This window comes from Vicugna pacos, chromosome 34 (assembly GCF_048564905.1).
Source record: "Vicugna pacos chromosome 34, VicPac4, whole genome shotgun sequence".
NCBI classification, from domain to species: domain Eukaryota; kingdom Metazoa; phylum Chordata; class Mammalia; order Artiodactyla; family Camelidae; genus Vicugna; species Vicugna pacos.
The window spans coordinates 4,752,037-4,773,063 of NC_133020.1; the positions used below are offsets into that span (position 1 = coordinate 4,752,037).

A 21,027-nucleotide genomic window follows, 5' to 3' on the forward strand; every position below is an offset into this window, starting at 1 on the left:
TAAAGAAATGTTCATCGTTATTACGAAGGACTGTTATATGGGTTTCCGTGTTTAAATCATAGGTAAGGCTAACACTCGAGTGAGTACCAAAGGGCATCCCACCAAGGTCCTCTCTGCAGAGGAAGCAGCTTGGGATGAGGTGGGGGTCAGGGCAGGGATTGGAGGAAGAGAGCCATACCAGGTTTTGCCTGGGAGTCCTGAGCTAAAGCGGTTTTGTCAATGTCATTAAATCCGTCTTATGCACCACTTTTCCCTACCTGCCCCCCCACCACACACAGCAGTAAAAACACACTTTACATTTTCAAATGCTAGACTTCAGATTTTTTTTCCAAATCAAACTTTAAAGGTGACTTTATTATACTCTCCACTTTTATTGTTGAATCAAAAATTAAGCTAAATTATTAAATTTTCCCTGAGATACAGGAAGGTTTTTTTTTTCTCCTGTCCATAATCATCTGTTTTGACCCAGGTGATGGTTTTCATTCAATGGAGTTAGGGAGTTGGGGAAGGAAAGAAAAACCCCTTAAGAAATGATGCAAGGGGGTGAATATTTTTTTGTTTTCATCTTACAGGCCAGGTCAGTCTTATCACACATCTCCAGTTCAGAGGATGCTAATATAAACCCTGCCCACCTCTCTCAGCCCGTCTTTCTTACTCAGACAGTTTCCAAGCAGCTCCCTGATGGAGACACAATCTTCAGTTTCCAGGACGAATTGTGCCACAGCCATCCCTCCTCTCAGACTCACTGTCTCACCTTTGACACTGTCCAGGACAACTCCCCTGATGTCTTTAGGCTTTCCTGGCACGCCGAAGATGATAAACAGGCCCAGACAGTCCTCTCCTATCAAGTTACAGAATTCTTCCAGCTTCTCAAACCTACTCCTCTTGCTGGAAGACGCCTCTGCCCTGGATTCTGGGTTAGATTCCACCCGGGGAAGGGAAGACATCTGCAGAGTCTGTACTGCCAGCTGAAGCCTTATTTGCTTATCGGGTCCCCAGAAAGTCCAAATCCAGTCTGCCCCAAACAGTGAGGCTTGGTGCTTGGTCATCTTGGTGGTGGTGAGCCACTCGTCAACTCCTTTTTCTTGGCAGAAAGTGACAAAGTGGATTAAGAAGATCTCATTGAGAGTGTTTGGAGCTGGGCAGAGATTGCCCAGGGTGTCTTCAAATCCAAGATACTCCTTCAGTTTCTGAGCTGCATGGACTATAGCTCCACTGACCAGCTCACAGATGCTGAGAACCTCTTCACTGTCCTTCAGAGTCATCTGTTGCGATGGTTTTTGCCCCATTTTCTCTGCACCCACTCAACACTACTTCCAAAATTCAACCATGTGAACCTCGTGCAGAATGACTCCTGTTTTAGCGTAATTTTTTGCAGTGAAATCCCATCTGTCACCGCGGTCCCGGTTTTCTGTCTCTACAGGTAAGCACATATATATACACACAGCTAAACAAACACGTGAGGTCTTGCTGTTTGCCAACTGGGTGTGTTGTCCTTGTAGATTCCTGCTGGTTTATTAAATTAAAGATACTAACTTTCACAAAAACCATCTGTTCCCTAGTTATAGTCACTCTACTGTTAATATTTGGTAACCTCTTCCAAGACCTGTTTCCTCTTTTCAAATTTTAGTTTAATTCAAAATAACATTTAGTTCTTTAAAGAGTCAGACATAATTAACTACTTCTTTCTACAACTCACTTCTTCCAATCAGTAGGCACGTCATTTCCCTTTGCTTTTCCGACACCCCAATGCCAAGATTCCTTATCTCCCAACTCAGCTGCCTGTGGTTCCTTTCATACAAAAGTTTCTCAAGCAAAGGCTCTGTTGGGCGAGGGCACAGCTCAGTGGTAAGAGTGTGAGCTTTGCATGCACAAGGTCCCGGGTTCAATCCTCAATATCTCTGTTAAATAAACAAACCTAATTACCTTCCCCCCTAAAAAAAACTAAAAATTAAAAAATTTCTATCTGTTGATACATGTATGAGCCCCACTTAAACAAATTTATGAGGGTTTGTGAATTGTAAAGAGTGGGTGTTCTTATTCTCTAGATCAGAAATAAAGCCTACTGGCTATTCCAAGCAAAGGAAAATAAGGTAACAGACAAAAAAAAAAAAAAGTGGCAGTTATCAATTGACTTTATTCCTTTTCATACGGTAATACCAACAGTGTATAATATTTTGTAAATAAAATATATATCATCAAAAAAACTTAACCTTATCACACATCATCAGTGATGTTACAATGTCCTGAATAAAGGATGTTTGGCATCTATAAGTCTCCTGGTGCTTTTAACCAGGTTCGAGTAACAAATCGTTTTTCAAATGGTGACATATATTCACATTAAAATAAAACACAAATGCAGTATGAGTCCGATACAGTTACCAAATAATGAATGGTAGGGAGCAAAGGTTTATTATTGGCATCAAATCATTTTAGTTAGGAATAAATAGTAATTTAGTATCACAGGTTCCTTGATGCAAAGCTTCATAACTTGCTGCTGACTTGAAAGATCATACCACCAACACTCAAATACAGTTTATGAAGTAAGTCCCCTGCATATACGGAGCTGCCCACCTCTCTGCCACTTTGTGAAAACCTGTCTTTACCTCCATTGGCTATCATGAGTAATGACGTGGTACTGAATTAAAAAACAGAATATATTTTCTAATACCTCTAGAAAACAATAAACAGTAACTTTTTTTTTGTTGGGGTTTTTCTATTTTCTTCATAAAGAATATTTGGGCCCCGTGCTACAGAAAGCCATAAACTTCATTTTAGTATCACGTTATAGCCATTGTGAAACTAGCTTTGCAGCCTCAGAGTTACTGAACTCTGATGGAGACAAATATTCAGCTTAGAAAAAAAAAATCCCATTTGCTGAGAGCCTGAGAAATGGGCACATATTAATAACGTCAGGCAGACTGTTAGTATTTCGATGTAATGAGATCATTAGCAAAGAGAAAACTAAGAAGCTTAATACTGTAAAGGCTTTTGTTTTGGTGTGGTTTCTTTGGAAATTATTTCTACAAATTTGTGGGGCGTTTCTGAATGCATTCAAGTTAGTGGTATTTAAATGTCCCTCAAGTTCTTCCTTAGGAGGTAACAAGATCCAAGATTAAGACTGAAATTCTTACAAAGGTATTCAACAATTTTGCGATGTGTCATCAAAGAAGGGGTATTTCATATACACTAACTGGGTCTGAATGATCAACATCATTAAAATTCCCTTGTGGACAAAGAAAGATCATCCTGACCTCCCCAGGAACTGGCTGGTATATGAAGACTTTGATCACTGGCTGTTTTTAATGTGATCTTTTCCCCATCTTCTTTATGTCACAAAATAAAAGTTCCATTTTCTATGTACGAAGTATATACACATATTTAGAAAAATATATAAAAACAGGGCACTAAGAGGCCAGTGGAGGCGTGGCTGGCATTTAGCGGGCACACTGAAAGCTGACAGAAATTGCACATGTTGACTTTGTGAGCATATAGTGTCCTGCTTCCACGGTGGCAGTGCTGGCACACTGACGTGACAAAACCATTCACATGCTGGTTGCTACCTCCCAAACCCTCTACACTGTTAACGCGAATGGAAACACTAGGATAAAGTATTCATCAAACGCATCACTTTAAATAGAATATATCACAGATTTTTACATTAAATAGAGGAAGAACAATTACACTCTCATTCACCAGTGTCTCAGTTTTCGTGGCAACTTTAGAATAGGCATCTAGCCCCTGCATTTCGTTTCCACTTCTAAAGGAGACGTTGGAACCATAAATGAACGATATGCAATCTGTTGCTTGTTGCGGATCCCGTGAGGGTTTGAGAAATAAAGCCGAAGAAGGATGCGGGGCTCCCGGCGCTGGTCCAGGCGCCGCGGTCAGACGTTGGAGTCTTCGTCGGTAATGCTGGCGCTGGGGGAGCGGGCGGCGAAATCTTTAAACATGTCGTCTTCCTTTAACATGTGCTGGAAGACAAGGAGACGGGGTCACACACACCGAGAAGCAGACCTCAGCGCCTCGCACCCTCCACCACACACGCGGTCCTTTGGGGTCATTTTCAAAGGCGTTTTCAGTTCGTTTTACAACTTACAGTTAGATTGTTGATGCCTTCGGAGAACGCACCTATCTGCCTCACTGTCCCTTCTGAATCTTCCATCTGCAATGAACGTACCATGACATGACATCCCCATTTGCATAATTTCAAGGAAGGGACGGCGAAATGAACATGAGTCTCACAGAAGAAATCATGCAAGTGGGCACTGAACGGAGTGGGAGCAACAGAACACTTCTGGTGGCATCTCCTCTCCCTGCTGCAACTGGACGTTAAAAATGAGAGCAGACACTTTGCCGGCACATCTGACCTCACGCTCGGACATTGCCAATGGCACCAAAGGATTGTTAATGGGAAGGCAATGCTCTGTGATCTCATACTGAAAAGGCTAAGCAGTATGAGCTGTCCACGCCTGCCTTGTTTTATACATACATTTCATACCGAGACACAGGTAAAGAGCACATGCTGTGAAGCCAGCCTGGCAGGTTGGAATCCCAGCCATCTTACCAGCTCTTCTATCTTGGGTAAGTTACCTAACCATCTGGTGCCTCAGTTTCCTTATCTCTGAAATGACGCTAACAATACTCCCTGTGTTTTAGAATTACCCTGAACGTTTCCGTATGTTAAGTGCTTAGGGTAGTGCCTGGAATGGAGTGAGCCATCTGTCAGTGCTCATAGTTATTACCTTATTATTACCTCTAGTCTTAGGTACTTGAAGAAAATTTCTTTGGTTAGTAGCCGTAAGGCACAAAGTTTTCATTTAGTGCTTCAGTCTTGGAAGAACTTGAAAAGAGGCACACAGTGCTACGTTTACCTGCTCCAACCGGTCCAGGTCATCCTCGTCATACAGGCGCATGTCCAGACCTGGCTTAAATCCTTTCTTGGTACCTCCTGATGCCTGTCCCAGTTCCATTGGGCAAACATACTCTTCCCCATCTTCCTGTTTCTTCTTTCTCAGATTCCCAAAATTGCTGAAGGTGAGTTTCTTTGGCTTTTAAAAGAAAAGCAAACACAAATGTGCAAGGACTTGATAAAATTCGTATGACAACCAACCAATAACATGTATAATTTAATTATTGACACTATCTGTAGAGAAGAGCGATTGGATAATTAAACGGGTGTAACAAAAACAAAGGCATCTGAGGCACGTGAACGATGTATCCAAATACGATAAATCATCCTTATTATGAATCTCAGAAGATCAGTCTTGTTCTCCTTATTCAAACCAACTAGCTGAGGAGTCACTGTGAATAGCAAAGTATGCCAAGAGCCTTAGTTTTGATAAACAGAACTTAACGCAATGAGATGTCTCAGGGCTGAGTCCAATTTTGCAAGGTTTTCCAAGCTAAGATGGGCAGAAAATGGCCTTTACAATACTTTCTTTTTGGGTGAGGCTATGATTGCCTTGCATTCCCGTTATGCTCCCACAGCAGGGCTGGTGACTTAGTGCTAAAAGAATTCCGCTCTTTTGAAGAGAGAACTTCCAGTGACGGAAGAGCAGCTCCATCTTAGTCACTGGATAGTCCCTGAGACCAAATGTCAGGGAGATAGCCATCGGGCTGATGCTGAGAATTTAAGAAGAGAATCTCCCAGAGGTTTCAAACCTGGCACATCTTTTAAGGGAGAAAGGGAGCTAAAGAGAAAGTGTCAGGCAGGTAGAGAGGGTTAAAAAAAAAAAAAAACTTTGTACGTTTTAGTGGAGGAGCCAAGAAACTCTACCTCCCCATTAAGTTAGTTGAGATAACAGAGTCAGAGAGCTCACCAAGGAATGACTTAAAGAAGAAAACGTGATCTGAATTTGGTATGATCCAAATTCTAGGTAGATCTGGAAATATCCACTCTCTGCTGGTCTACCTTGAATCATTTCTTAAATATCTTTTCGTAATTTGCAAGGTGGTTAATTACGAGAAGAAATCCTCCTTATGCTTGATTTATCTGTAGGATAATTGCAATCAAAGTGGGCCCAAGTCGTGGGCCTTCTGCATCGGCAGTACATCAACCGTAGAAGCCAACGTCATGCTGTTTACTACTGTTAACGCTAATCAAATAAACGATTTGAGTGAAGATTCCCCCAGAAGGAAACCTTCAAAAATGCATTTTCCTCATTACCTTAAAGATGCATTTACCTTCAACCCATCCACAACACTTAGTAAACCTCAGAAAATGGGACAGCCAGGTAACAGTCCAAAACCAAGCCTCTGCTTCATCAACGGGATGAGCTTGAACCAACCTTCACTTTGGCAGTAGCTGTTAAAAGCACATAATCTGGCAACTCCATGGCATCACGCTTCTGGTGTTGGGCCTCAGCTCCGACCAGAAGGTTGAAATGAGTGGCCAAGTGTCTTCGCAACAGGGTCTTACTTGGTGGGATGTTCAATAACTGAGCCATTGTTTCTACATTAAAACGAGGTTCTAGAACCTATAAGAAAAATTAAGATTGTTTGAGGCACCATGTAGCATCTTTCCGCACTGTGCTTTATAATTTGCAAAGCTGCTTCATTATCTCCAATGACCTCTCAACAGCCCAGTGGGATAGACAGACTATGGACTTTGATCTTCAATTTAAAATCTTTTGTTTTGTTTTGCCCAAGCGAGTGAGAAGCAGAGCTGGCCCTGACATCCAGGTGTTACGAAGCTGGGGCTTCCACCTCTCTGAAGTGGTCCCTTTGGGGGCCAACTCCTTATGCAACATCAATGTGCAGAACTATAGTCTTTACCTTTGCAGAGGTTTTAAAACATGATCGCTGGAAAGCCAGTGGCCAGACGTTATCCAACGTACAAGAGGACAGTAGAGGAGAAATGGGTCTAAATCCAACCGAGAGTTACACAATATAAATTTTAAAAAATGGGAAAGAATACTCTGAAAGCAAAGACTAACTAGAAATAGTGCAGGAGGGTTCAGATGACTTTAGGATTATGATGAGCAAACTGATTACATCCTCCTCATTTGACTAATGGAAACAAAATGGTAAGAAGTCCGTTTTGAGAGTGATTTATTTATTTAGGGTTTTTTTTTTTGGGAGGGGGAAGTAATCGGGTTTACTCGTATCTTTTTATTTTTAGAGGATACTGGGGATTGAACCCACGACCTCGTGCATGCTAAGCATGCACTCTACCACTTGAGCTCTATCCTCTCCCCGTAAGAAGTCCATTTTAAATTACAACAGAGTATTACCATGAGCCCGCCGTGGACACCACTGCCTCTGAGGTTGGGGGCGTATTCCGCCAGGTCCACGGAGCGCAGCCACTCCATCACGCGATGGTTGGTCCACTGCTGGACTTCTGATGGGGTGACGCTGTTCTATGGGAACAGACAACCACCCAGAGCTTCAGTCACTGACAACTGGGGCTCTAAATGCTCCTTCTAAAGAGTCTGCTCCATGCGGCCAGAGTTACTCAGACATTCCATTAAATGTTTAGAGAAAAGGTCAAAAGGTGTTCGCTAATTTGAATTCTCTTGAGTTTCTGGCTTTTTTACACGCAAATAAAGCTTTAGGAAAGGAAGTCTTTATGGTGATATTTAACTATGTGGCTTAAGGAGGCAGGAAAATAAAATACACCCAAGAAAGGAGGGATGGCAGCTAAAGCACAATCCTGGGCTTCTGTCACGCAGGTAGAACCATCACTGGGGGCGAGAGGAAGGGATTTAGGAACACAAAGCCTAAGAAGTAAACGAGGCTGGATGTGAGGCTGTGAGGGAGCCAGGAACCTTCCTTTCCCGCAGGCTCCAACGGGAAACGGGGCTCAGTTTTCACACATGGACAGGCACACGCACGGAAAGTGCAGGCTGTGTGAACCTCCACCTCGGTGCTACCTCGTCAGATGGCCGCCTCCGTAGACAGTTTGGTTCAAAGTTATTGATCCTCAGGACCTGGATGGCCCTTTTGATGCTGAGATGGTGGAGCACACTCACAACCTTCAAAGACAGTAAGTCGTCCTGCAAAACAAGGCAAACAAAAAGAAGAGCACAGCGAGCTGACCTAGAGCCGGAGAACCTTCTCAGGGCAGACGGGGAACGTATACCTCAGTGGTGGAGCGCATGCTTAGCATGGGTTCAAGCCCCAGCACCTTCTCCAAAAATAAATAAATAAACCTAATTACCCCCCCATAATTTTTTTTTTAAAAAAAGAAGAGCCTCTCTCCCAATAGGACCCAAGAGCGTGTCAGTCCCAGAACCCTTCCTCCTGTTCTGAAAAGAATTTTCTCCCGGACCCCAGCATATAAGAAAACTAAAATTCATGTTGTCTCTACTGAAGCTGACTTCCACCTGTTTCTCTCTCTGCCAGACATTCTAAGACAGGACTGCAGGACCAAATGGCTCTGAAAAACACAGCTGGAAAAGCGCTTGCTGGGTCACAACGAAAGCTGACCCGCTTCGACTTGATCTGGTAAAGCAGTTAACTGAGGGCCAGCGACGTTCACTGATGACTGAGAGGCGGCTTTCTGAGCGAAGGCACATCACGGTTTTGGGGAAAACTGGCAGAGTGATCCTGTTACAGAATCTCCCCAGCCTCAAGAAATCTCTGCTTTTAGATTATTGTGCTTTATCTAGTAGGCATTGTGAACAGTTTTGGAAAAAAATTATGTCAGTGAATACAAAGGTTTTGGTGAGGGCAAAGGAGAGAAGAGAGATGAAGTTACGAGCTGCAATATACCACCATGGGATCCCTTTAAGGAATAACTTTCACCAGGTGTCTGTGGCTACTGGGAACTTTTCACACACACCAAACACACCCAAACAAATTACTTTCAAAGAAGGTGATTTAGGGGGCAGTGTCAAGATAAGCACCAGTCTACTTCCAAACACACCCAGAAAATAAACAAGGAAAGCATCCATTTTAGGCACACCTTCCTGATAACACATTTCTTGTGGGGGGAAAAATTAATCTATTATAGAAATATTTTAAAAATACGATTATGCACTGGAATTTGATACAACATTGTAAAATGACTATAACTCAATAAAAAATGTTAAAAAATAAGATTATAAAACATTTTACATTCTTAAGGCTACTAACTGAGCAAGATTATTTCCTCAATTTTTTCTAGATTTATTTCCTTTAAGCAGTGCCTTATAAGTTAGAAGGGGCATTTAGCCGGTTTTAATCTAAGACTGAGATACCCATTCAGTGGGCTATTTTCAACAAAGTCTGCCAGATAAAAAAAAAAAATTAAAATGCATAATGTTTACAAAGTAAATGAAATGTTAATCATTTTAGTTTAAGGGATTTTAAAAGTAAGGGCCATATTCTTTTAAATCAAAATACTCTTTTGGGGAGGATTTAAAAAAATCTTTTATTTTTAGATTTACAGAAGAGCTGTCAAAGGCATTACAGCGTCCCACAGACCCTTCACGAGGCTTCCTCTAGTGCTGACATCTTACATTATTACCATGATATTCAGCAAAACGAAGAAATTAACAGAAACAAAAATACAATTCAACTGAAACCCCAGACTCCAATCAGCTGTCACCAGGTTTTCCACCAGGTCCTTCTTCTGACCCAGGAGCCAGGCCAGGGGACCGTACTGAAGTGGACTTTTTGTGATTTAGGGTTTCTGGGGTCAAATCTTCCACGGTAGTGTGTTCTCTGACCGTGACAAAGTTGTATGTTTGTCTTTTGTGATTTTCAGCCTGAATTTGGTCACATTCCCACACGATGTACTCACTCCCAGACAGGCAGGCGAGAGGCACAGTTGCTCTATAACTTTCTACTACTTTTTAAGAACTGCTTTCTACAGCGGGAACTTGGCTAAGGTACCTCATTTCTCAATTCTTTCGTTTCCCCATCGAAAAGCTGAGGATGGGAAGAAGCCAGCTCAAGGATGGCTGAGATCTGAGTATGTATTATGCGAAAGTGTTTGAAAGAGCGCCTGAAACACAGTAAGTGTGCAACACACCACAAGCTAGTGTTCTTTTAACCCGTGGTTTACATGACGTGTCCCCCACGGTTCAGACTTTGGTTCAGTGAAGGAGAAGAAAACAAATCCCATGGGCCGAATCCCAAATTTCTTTGATACTGAAAAATTCCTAGTAAGTTGGCTATTTGACACCTTCAACTTATTTAGAAACGTATCTGTGGTAGCCGGTTCTGCAGCCCAGCCCGGGAAAGGCCATTTACATAAAAGTAATCTTATCTTCGGTAGAACGCTCCTGGTACCGTGGAATTCAGAACCGGTTCTCCTGGAACCCACCTCTCCCCACTGCTGTGAAGCAGGGAAGAGCCCTGCGACCCGCTGGGTGGAAGCCCCGGAATACGAAGTGGTAATGAAGGATTCGGAGTCCAGGTCTACCTTTCCCCAGAGACTCCAGCAGGACTGGGCTGAAGTGAGAAGGGTCAGGGGACTTCAGGGAACAGCTCTCCAAAGCAGCAGGGAAGGGAGAAGAAAGTCCAAAGGCATGACAGGTCAGAGGGCAGCCTCTCCTATGGATATGTCAATTAGAAACTGCCAGGGCTGCAAAACTCTACATTCTGTTTTAAACATTTTTATGAGCTTTAATTCACGTACCATAAAATTCACCCGAAGTGTACCCTTCAGTGTCAACATTGTGCACAAATATAAAATCAACTTTCTAGATAGTTTAGTTTACATGAGGTTTCATGGAGCTTAAACCAGGGTTTCAAAACTTCCCAAGGCTGCTGCCATGACCAAAGCCTACAACTTCAACTTATCGGGAAAATATGCCTGCCCCTGGTGGAATCACCATGGAAACATTAAGCTCACTCTCTTTCTGTGTTTCTCAGAGAAGAACAATTTCAACCCCTTCCAACCACAGGAGTGAGGCACTTACAACCGTCATGTAGTGGAGCATCCGACCGTCAACCCGTCCTTCATCAAACTGGGTCTTGTACTGGGGGAGGCCAATGTCATCCAACCATCCTAGGGGTAGAAATCAGTGTCGTTACTGAGCCACAGAACACCTGTTCTAGTGATGAAAAAGGGAAAGCAGCTGTGCGTGTATAAATATAAATATATATATATATAAAATTCATGTATTCATTCACTCATAAATTAAAACCTCTTCTTACTAGTGACCCAGTTGAAATCCAGCTTTCCATGATTGGTTTCTTCTTCGGATCCCAGGGCTTGCAGTGCCAGCTGGAGTTTCTTTCGATGGAGCGAATGCTTGATTCCAAGTTCCTGAAATAATAAACAGAAACACTGGCTTTACAGCTCTGTCAACAGGGGCTGGACGCCACTAGCAAAGGATACAAATTCCTCTAAAATGAAGCTACCAGCATTGAAGACCCAACAATTACATTAAGTCAGAATGCTACCCTGGGCTCTGAAATGTTGCTGAACCAAAGGCCCACAGGAAGCCAAGACCCCTGTGGCTGGTTTACTGGTACGTTAGGTATTTCTCACTAAGCTCCTGCCTTTGCAAGACTGGAAGGGCAGCAGGCAGAACAGGAATTCTACTCTCATCTTGCACTAAATGTTAAACAATTGGGAAGAAATGTTACATAACGGGACATAAAGTTTGGGGCTCTTCTTTCCCCTCCCTTTTGTAAAATGAAATTGAGTTGCGTATCTTTCATTAAGAAGATGGGTCAATGATAAAGCCACAGAACGATTCTGAAAAATATGAGCTGAAAGTGTACTGTGATGGTCATACAAATTATTTTTCACTAAAATGCCCAGTGGCATAAGTGTTTTATAAGGAGTCATTAAGACCAGGTTCTTCCTTTGAAGTCCATGGGCTGAAACAGGCATTGAAGCAGGAAACCCAAACTTTCCCCAGAGTGCTCACAGGCTCTACCCACCCCCCACCCCCGTTTCTGGAGGAAAAAAAAGCTCTACGTTCATGTCCTCTCTCTCTCTCTCTCTGTCTCCACTGTGTAAACAAAATAGAGAAGTAGTCACCTTCTCTAGATCTTGCTGAGAAGCCTGCAGAAGTGTTTGGCCAGATGAAATCCAGTGCTTGCCAGAATTCAGGTAGGACCCCAAGCCCTGTTCCACAAGCCAACTGCAAACCTGCTCCTTGGTCCACTTGGCAAATGGCATATCCAGGTCACTGCAGGAAAATGAACGACTGCATGAAACACAATTCAAAGCCAGTCCTGCAACTTATCACCAGGGTTGAACAACTGCATATTCAACAGATAATGCAAATTCCCTGGTGATACATATTTGACAATGAAAAGCCTAATTTTTAGTACGTATTTGGGGGAGGAAGTGGTACTGGAGATGAAAGCTACCTTGTAAGGCCACAGTCTTCATTTCAAACAAAACCACTAAAGATTTAATATGATTTAACAAGAACACGTTCTATAGAAGGAGACTGAGTTAAACCAACAAGTCAAGTTACTACACTAGTTTCAACCAATGTTGAATGTTGAAGGTTGAATTTCCAAACCGAAAATACTAGGTCAGAGTCAAAGAAACTCGAGTCAAACTTGAATTAACTTTAGTAGAATTATTGTTTCCGTCCAGATGGTATTCAGTAAGAGGGCCATATGCCATCACTGAGTATGAGACAGTGCAATCAAAGCAAATTTCTGTTTTCTTTTATTTGGGCGCACAAATAGTGTCCACGTTTGGGGGAAAAAACATGGAGATGAACAAAACTTTTTTTTTTTAAACAGCACAAGAAGGTCTTCTACTGTGGACAAAGAGAACATACGGCAAACGAGACTGCGGGGTAATTGAAGAAGGCCGAGGAGAGGAGAGTTTCCTCCTTGGCAAAACTTGTGCCCAGCCTTCCACCTGGCTGGGAGGGACCATGTGTGAAAGGTGTCTAGCCCAGGTCATTTTAAAAGGTGCAGTATCCATGATTTGTGCTGTGTTTGCCAACTCCATCTGTTCGTGTTTACCAGTCAGTGCAGCAGTGCCCAACTGGCCCTAAACTGTGATAAGGGTGTCGGAAAAGTTCTTAATAGAGAAAACATTCCACAGTTCTGATAAATTTAACAATTCTGATAGACTGTATGTCTTTAAGCGCTTTCACAGACTCCATCAATTGCTAATGCTCACTGAACAGATATTATTTGCCAGATACTTAATACACATTAACTCATTTAGTTATTACAATCTCCTTCTGGGTAAGTACTCGTTAACACTATGGGAAACGGAGGCACAGAGCACGAAAGTGGTTGCTCAAGGTTACTTGGCTTGTAGGAAGCAGTAAGATCCAAGCAGTCTGCCTCCAGAATCTTTCTTTTTTGGAGGGGTGGAGGAAGGGTAATTAGGTTCGTTTATTCATTTTTAATGGAGGTGCTGGGGATGGAACCCAGGACCTCGTGCACACTAGGCACGTGCTCCACCACTGAGCTGTACCCTTCCCCCACCAGAACCCCTTCTTAACCACTTTGCTGTCTCGTCTTCCCAGAGCTATGCTTTAGAGTATTTACAATTATTTTCTATGTAAAATCAAGTCCAAGAGCTTCTAGTACAGATGTTGCTGACACTTTGGCTCTGGTTCCTTGCTGAGCTCACACAGTCCTCATCTTCTGTATAGTTTCTCACCAACCACTGCCAAATTGCACTGCTCTAAAGATGACGGCCTGTCCCTCCCACTAGGCACAGAAGTAAGCAATGGATTTGATTGGTCAACCCAGGGTCCATCCTAACCCTGCAGGTGCTCACGAGATCCTGGTGCCTGGACAGAGATGCAAAAGTCCACCCGTTTGGGCTGTTCTCACCTGTTAGATTGTCCCAAGTCTCGAGACCAACCCAGTCGGGGCCCTGCAGTCGCCCTTGTCCCTCCTCTTTTGAATTCAGGCTCAGACATGTCATCTGGGTTGAATGTAGTTGATTGACTTCTCCTCAGTCTGAAGAGAAGACACAACACACGTCGCCTTGCGTGAGACCCGAGGAAGCCTTCGACTTTAAGGTTAATCAGAACATTTTGAACTGATGCATGTTATATATGGTAAGAAGAGACATTTGGATTCAAGCTTTAACTGAGACTCAATGAATGAATGAATCTCAAGTCATAATCTTCCTTCCATAAAAGGAACACAAAAGCCTTACAATTTCATAACCATTTTCAGCCAGTTTTCCATTTATTTCTCCATTTGAGCAACATATAAGACAAAGGCCACTCCATTTGTCTGCCCTGCTACTTACTTGCCAAAGAGCTTCATGATCCCCCTGGATTTCTTTTTGGAATCCGGCGAGGGTGGAGACACCTGGAAGGGACTGCTCGCCTGTGAATCTTTTGGCCGAGAAGACACACCAGCCAGATCTAAGTGCTCAGGTGTCTCCTTTTCTGTTTCAGCTGTTCCAAGAACAGAAGACAAACTTGATGAAGTTTAAAATATGGAATGAACATGACTAGATGTTAACCTCCTTGGTTTAAGCAACTGTCAAGAATTCCTCTTCTGTTGGCCTATCAATCAGTGACTTACAAAAAGCATCCTACAAATGTTAAAAATGGAACACGAATCTGTGTTCTACTCTACCGTCTATTCTATGGTGCATCAAGTTCATTAACTCACAAATTACCACCTCTTGGAGATGCAAAGGTGTGACAGGGTTACCATATTCTCTCCTTGACTGGGTCTGAATTCATAACGAACTGATTCTCAGTCTTGCTGCAGCACATGGTATGGTAGACTACCTTCTGCAAAACCACCATCTCCCTTAGCTTCTTGTCACACACGCTCCTGCACCTGTCATCTGCTAGTTCCTTGGCTGTGGCACCCATTTTCGCTTCCTCGCCCACTCCAAGATTCCGTCCTGGGCTTCCTCTGCAGGATCTTTTGACCAGCTCACCCACTCTGTGCTCAGCACTGGTGATGGCTTCACTCATTCATAGCCTGGTCTCTCTCCCCAGCCTCAGTATCTGAATGTCTGTGGATATCCCCAATTCGACGTGCCAGGGAATGGAACCTAACAAACCCACCCAACTTCCCTGAGAGTCTTCTTACATTTTCTTATTTCACAGCTCATCACAACTAGTTAACAGTCTCCCTGTTACTCCAGTCTGGACTCTCATTTTCTTTGCATTCCTTCCTCTTCTTTGGCATTTACATCAAATTGGTTACCAAGTTCTGGCAATTCCTTAAGAAATTTATTCCTGTTTATGACCTGCGATGTTCTAGGCACCAAGAGAAGAATGAACTGGATATGCACACATTTTTCTTTTGATATAAAATTAGTGCCTGTCGATTTTTGCCTTGCCTTAAAAGAGTAACAGCCACATCTGCTACTCCCAGACCTCCCAGCATCAAATATCCTAGTTCTCTCAGCTGTCCCTTCACGGGTGACCCCACGCTAGCAAACACACGGGATGCTGCTTCCTCAATGTGAGACTGTGCGCTTTCAGAGCAAAGTAACAGCTGTACAGTAATCACAGGGGCAGTGTTTCAGCAAGATCTGAAAGCTGCAGAGGCTGACTTTTCTATGAAGCAGAGCTGTGATTATGGGTTATAGTAAGCAGCATTTGCCTAAGATTGTCAATTATATTGACAATATGTTTCTTCTAAGAAAGATGCAAAAACATTCGAAAACAGTTATCTGAATTATCATTTTTATCCACCCTGTGTTCATTCTGGACATTCAAGGCTACAGAGAAAGTCACCTTTGCAGATGCATGTGAACAGATACGTGAATACCTACGCGAGGTAACAGAACCTACTGGGAAGACCCACGGGGACCTTTCCATTCGAAACCTACAGCCACGATGGGTACAGGTGTCCCTGAAAACGCTGCCCAGCCCACCCTCATTTAAAAAGCATCCTGTTTTTATTTTTTGTTTCGAGGATTTTTTTCACCTACTGTACTCTGCCCTTTCAAGAGGAAAACTGAGCTTTCCCCCATCCTAAAATTGCTTTCAGGGTGACTCCTCAGGTGCCGCATAAAGTTACCTCTGTCGACATTAAACGCTACCTCCATCTTCAAAAGGCAAGAGTGTGTCAGAAGAATGTTCCTCTAAGGGAAGTAAGTCTAAAACGATCATTTCCAATGTCTTCCACAGACCTCTCTTCTCTATTTGGCTAAACTAACCATTTCTTTCTGGAGGCTGGGGGAAATGTAACCATGGAGAAGGAACCTGGGAGTTAGTGTGAGATGCTCTGCGCTTCGGGGTGATGGAGCAGGACTTGTGACGCCAGGACGGTCCCGCCCTGCCCGCAGAGCTACTCGCGACGTGTCATTAGCATTGGTTACAACAGTGTTTAGGCTTGGAAGCAAAGGCTCTACAGAGAGGGTGGGAGGAACAGCCTGGAGTCAAGAACTCCGCTTTCTTTCAGAGGCTTGGCAGCTCGCTTTGTAGAGATCAGAGACGCCGAGAGCGGGGATTAGCTCGGTTGGGAGCGCAGCGCTGGCGAAGGCGGGCATGCAGGGTACGGTACCTAGGGTGGGTGCACTGGCACTTCGTTTACGATCTTCAGATATCCCACCAACGCACACAATCACACGCAGCCCAGTGGAGAGAACATAGGGGAATGACAAAATGAAACACGGATCAAACGCCTGCTCACAAAGTACACACGGTGCGAGGGAAGGCAGCCTCCCACGCCGCACACAGACTCCACCAGCAGCGTCAGTGTGGGTTAATCTACCCGCTTTCAAGACGGATGGGAAGTTGTTGATGATGAAGTCAGAGAGGATCACGGTGTTTGGGCTTGCCTCCACGGTTACACCCCGGAACAGGGCAGGATGAGCGGCCGCATCGAGCTAACTCTACCTCTGAATTAAGCCCACAGAATTTTTTTTTTTTTGGCTGACCTTCCCCCCCCCAAGTCATTCACCTTCATTTCTGAGAAAGAGAAATGTACAAACAAGATGAATAAGGGAAGGGAAGAGATTGCTCTTTTCCTCATTCACAAAAAATTAAGGCAAAGGCACTTTGGCCCCACGTACCCAAGTTCGGTGCGCTTGCTGTCCTCTTGTTACTTTTAATTTTAAAAAAGCCACGACCAAAGGAAGACCTGGCTTTTCGAGTGCCGAAGGGATTGTCATCCACCAAGGCGTCGTGTCCTGGGGCTTTGGGAGGGAGGCTCCCAAACGGACTGCTTTCTACCGGGGCTTTATCCTGAGAGAGAAGCTACAATACATGCAACACAGCACAAATGTGCATAATTATTAGTACATGACTGACGCAGTACTAAATATGCTACACGCGTGATTTTATTGAAAATAACTGAACAAACTGATTATGAATGTCAAATGCCACATCAGAAGTTAAGAAAGTCAATTCTGAAAACTACTGAAGGAACAACGAAACATGTTCATCACTAATCTTAACCCATGTATTTGGGACTTCAAATATTTAGGATAGATATAGAAATTCTCAAGTGTTATCTTAATTTTATTTGCCTCATTCCCACCAAGACATGGAGATTAAATATTACATAACTAGATAAGCAGTAGATTTCTTACTTTTCTAACAATTATGACACAGATTTGGCTATGATATAGTTCACGGTCTTTATAACTACATCGGTAGTAGCCCAATTTAATGTAATTATTCTACAAAGTAGGCGTTAGTCCCAAGCTTCTATACCAGCAGTATGAGTTTCTACTCCAGTCATTTTAAATATTCCTTGCAGGGGAGGGTGTAGCTCAGTGGTTGAGCATGTGCCTAGCATACAGAGGTCCTGGGTTCAGTCCCCAGTACCACCATTAAATAAATTAATCAAATATTCTTCCTTAAAGAATCAGCAATAAAATGAAGGCCCAATCAGTAACTTAAAAACTTTTTTTTTTTAAAAATGGGATTCTGGGTTAAACTCACTCTTGCCCAAGAGTTATGAAACATGGACTCACCAATTTTCAAAGACTGTGATACGTTCAGATACTCTTATTAAGACTAAATGCTCCAAAATTAAAATTTTCTTAGTTGACTTATTAGAAGCCACTTTAGATCTTGACAATATTTCAGAATCTGTATCAAGAACTTCAATTGTGATTTTAAAATATAGGCATACTTCATTTTATTGGGCTCTGCTTTATTATGCCACATAGATACTGTGTTTTTTTTCACAAATTGAAAGTCTGTGGCAACCCTCCACTGGCACCGGTTTTCCAACATCATTTGCTCACTTTGTGTCTCTGTGTCACATTTTGGTATTCTCACCATATTTCAAACGTTTCCATTATTATTCTATTCATTATGGTGACCTGTGACCAATGATCTTAGATGTTACTCTTGCAAAAAGATTACAGATTGCTGAAGGCTCAGATGATGCTTAGCATTTCTCAGCAATAAAGAACTCTGTAATGAAGGTATGTACTTTTTTTTTTAGACATAATGCTCTTGCATGTGTAATAGGCTACAGCATAGTGCAAACATAGTTTTATATGCACTGGGAAACCAAAAAGTTTGTGTGACTCATTTCATTGCAATATTTACTTTATTGTAATATTTGCTTTATTGTGGTGGCCTGGATCGAACCTGTAATACAGGTATGCCTGTAGCTGATTTTTGAGCTTTCTGGTTATCTGAATGGGCAATTACAGTAACATGGTCTCTCGTACAGTTTTAGTATCACCCACGGATTCTTTAGTTTGCACGTTCTTGTTTCTCGGACATCTCTTGCCCTTTCTTTCTTTTTTGCAGAAGTGGAGAGAAGGAAGAGGAAACAGACTTTGAAGGTGGTTATTTTACTTTACATATCTACCATTCATAGTAATCAAAAATTTACAGATGCCACAATTTAGTGGTACTATTGTCTATGTCTCAATGCTGATGTCAAACTCATTTCACCATTTATTGAATTAGCAAGACCAAAAGAACAGACAACGCTTTAATGATCGAAAATCAGAAGAAAGAAGAACCAAGGAGGGAGGTTATAGCTCAGGCAGTAAGAGTGCATGCTTAGCATGCATAAGGTCCTGGGTTCAATCCCCAGCACCTCCTCTAAAAATAAATAAGTAAATAAACCTAATTACCTACCTCTGCCAAGAATAAAAAAGAATTTTTTTTTAAAAGAAAAAAAAAAAAGGACCAGAGCCCATGTTGGTAATGCCTTTAAAAATACCAAAATGTCTGCTATAGTTGGACAGTGGTTATAGAAAATAAACTGCTGGTACCCCATCTAAGAAGGGTTTTCTGTGAAGCCTAAGGAAGCCCAGTTATGGTCATCATGGTCATCAAATTGCACGACTGAGAGTTTGGGGTTTTGTTTTTGTTTTTTCAATTACTTACTGAGGGGAAAGTCGTATAACATAAAAGTAACTACTTTAAAGTGAGCGACTCGGTAGCATTTAGTACATTCACCCTGTTGTGTAACTAAGGCCTCTATCTAGTTCTAAAACATTTCCATCATTCTACAGTAAACCTCCTTCATTGAGCAGTTTCTCCCCATCCCTCTCTCCTCCACCCCTGGCCACCATCCAATCTGTGCTCTGTCCCTGTGGATTTATCTGTTCTGGGTATTTCACATAAATAAAACCATATGGGATCTTTGGTGTTTGGCTTCGTTCCTTTGGCATATTTTGTAGGTTCTGAGACTTTCGGTTTACTGGAGACATTTAAGCAGTCTTAAGTATTAGACGTCTACTACATGTATTAGAAGTCTCAAACATTTTTATATTATAATCTAGACATAAAAATTACCTCTGAAGGCCTCGGAATAGACTCCTTTTCCTGTTCAAAACAACAACAATATTTAAGATTGTTATAGGAATCCTTTATCTATTCAGAATTTGTCACATATAATTCAACAAATTAAAATAAATTTACATCTATTTCTAAGCTACAAAAATCTCAATTTCATTTATTTCCTATAACATTTTATTAAAGTCTCCATTTCCAGTTCTACATACTAATTTCAATCCTTTATATTTATATCTTACTGTTTATCATTAACCGTGCTATTCGTCATTTTCCGTTATCAAAACCACAAGCTCTTAAGAGTTTTATTTGCAAAATGGGAAAAGATGAAGATCCCTAAATATTTTCTTCTCAGGGTAACAGACGGAAAAAAACACAGAACCAACCCCATCTGATGACTCTTTCTTCAGATTGCCCAGGCTGCTAGACTTTTGCAGACTTGAAGTTCTAAAAATAAGAAGAAGAAGAATTACGATTAATAATAAGTGGCCCTGGTGCCACTGGTTCTAAGTAGAATACCTTGGAAAGAAATGAAAATTGTATGTGAGTGGAATCCTGGTAATTAAAGAAAATCTGGATTCAGACAGTCACTTATGTGCTTAACTAAATTATAACGTTTAGTTCTTTTAAAAGCAGGGCTGGTTAACTGTTCTGCCAATAACTCTGAATGCCTCGCACACGTTAGAATAGCTGGAAACACACTTAGGACTACCCTGTGATGTCGATATTTGAAAATAAAACAGTGTTTTCCACGGACTAGTGGTGCACCCTTTGCATATATACATTTACACCAGGAACTTAAAAAATACTCAGGTACTATTTATATATAATTCTCCTAATTAAAGTGAAGGATAAGAGTTTTGCTTTCCAATTCACAAAGGAATCAATCTTCTGAGTCTGGCAAAGCACTTCACTTTGTATTTCTAATCAAGGAAAACAGAGGAACCCCTACTGCTGCCTAGAATAATTCCTTTGCTGTCCTGCTGAAGGTACAATGACAATGTAAATAAACATCTGGAAAGCATTTCTCTTTCACGTAAGTAGCATTCAATTACATAGAGCTGGTGTTACTCAAACACGGAAAGTGACCAGTTTGAAAATGAGAAAAAAAAAAAGTAACATCTTTGCTCTAAGAAACAGAATAACATAATACGTTAACAAACGTTTAAAAGGTATTTCTCATCTATTTGTCTGTAAATAAGCTGCTCGAAAGGTCCATTACCAAATAAAGTCAAAGATAACGAAGAGAAGAGAGAAGATCTCATCTTTGAGTACTGCTCTGAAAATAGATTTTCCTAATTTAATACAGACTTTAACTTGGATAAACTTAGATATTAGGTCAGCTTATTAAACTGAAAATGGAAAACACTGCTGGCAGGCTTACCAGCCATCACATCATTCTCTGTGATGCTTTTCTGTTAGACTTATATTCAAAACGTAAGTTCAAAAATGAAATTAAAGGCAC

At 41.9% G+C, this 21,027-nt stretch overlaps 2 protein-coding genes across 10 annotated transcripts in view; both read right to left on the bottom strand.

Moving 5' to 3' along the window:
• REP15 (RAB15 effector protein) lies at nucleotides 1-2,039 on the bottom strand. The gene has a single exon (XM_031670582.2). It carries the CDS (start codon nucleotides 1,287-1,289, stop codon nucleotides 603-605), a length of 687 nt encoding a protein of 228 aa, XP_031526442.1. The 5' UTR covers nucleotides 1,290-2,039; the 3' UTR covers nucleotides 1-602.
• A 78-nt stretch (nucleotides 2,040-2,117) lies between these two features.
• Nucleotides 2,118-21,027, bottom strand: part of PPFIBP1 (PPFIA binding protein 1) — a 152,864-nt gene continuing 133,954 nt past the window's right edge. For 5 of the 9 annotated variants that reach the window (XM_072954726.1, XM_072954729.1, XM_072954732.1 and 2 more), the window contains 15 exons: nucleotides 19,949-20,009; nucleotides 19,566-19,595; nucleotides 16,868-17,051; nucleotides 16,357-16,389; nucleotides 14,129-14,279; nucleotides 13,702-13,830; nucleotides 11,924-12,074; nucleotides 11,089-11,200; nucleotides 10,851-10,939; nucleotides 7,875-7,997; nucleotides 7,236-7,361; nucleotides 6,291-6,479; nucleotides 4,875-5,051; nucleotides 4,100-4,165; nucleotides 2,118-3,974 (listed from right to left, as the gene is read on the bottom strand). In XM_072954726.1, the coding sequence (XP_072810827.1) occupies nucleotides 3,888-3,974; nucleotides 4,100-4,165; nucleotides 4,875-5,051; nucleotides 6,291-6,479; nucleotides 7,236-7,361; nucleotides 7,875-7,997; nucleotides 10,851-10,939; nucleotides 11,089-11,200; nucleotides 11,924-12,074; nucleotides 13,702-13,830; nucleotides 14,129-14,279; nucleotides 16,357-16,389; nucleotides 16,868-17,051; nucleotides 19,566-19,595; nucleotides 19,949-20,009 (1,708 nt within the window). In that variant the 3' untranslated portion in view covers nucleotides 2,118-3,887. The remainder of the gene's footprint in view (nucleotides 3,975-4,099; nucleotides 4,166-4,874; nucleotides 5,052-6,290; nucleotides 6,480-7,235; nucleotides 7,362-7,874; nucleotides 7,998-10,850; nucleotides 10,940-11,088; nucleotides 11,201-11,923; nucleotides 12,075-13,701; nucleotides 13,831-14,128; nucleotides 14,280-16,356; nucleotides 16,390-16,867; nucleotides 17,052-19,565; nucleotides 19,596-19,948; nucleotides 20,010-21,027) is intronic. The other 4 variants (XM_072954734.1, XM_072954735.1, XM_072954731.1 and 1 more) reach the window with 3 other exon arrangements.

Excerpts from the sequence above, each read along its gene's own strand:
- REP15 (XM_031670582.2), bottom strand. The coding sequence starts at position 1,289 with ATGGGGCAAAAACCATCGCAACAGATGACTCTGAAGGACAGTGAAGAG.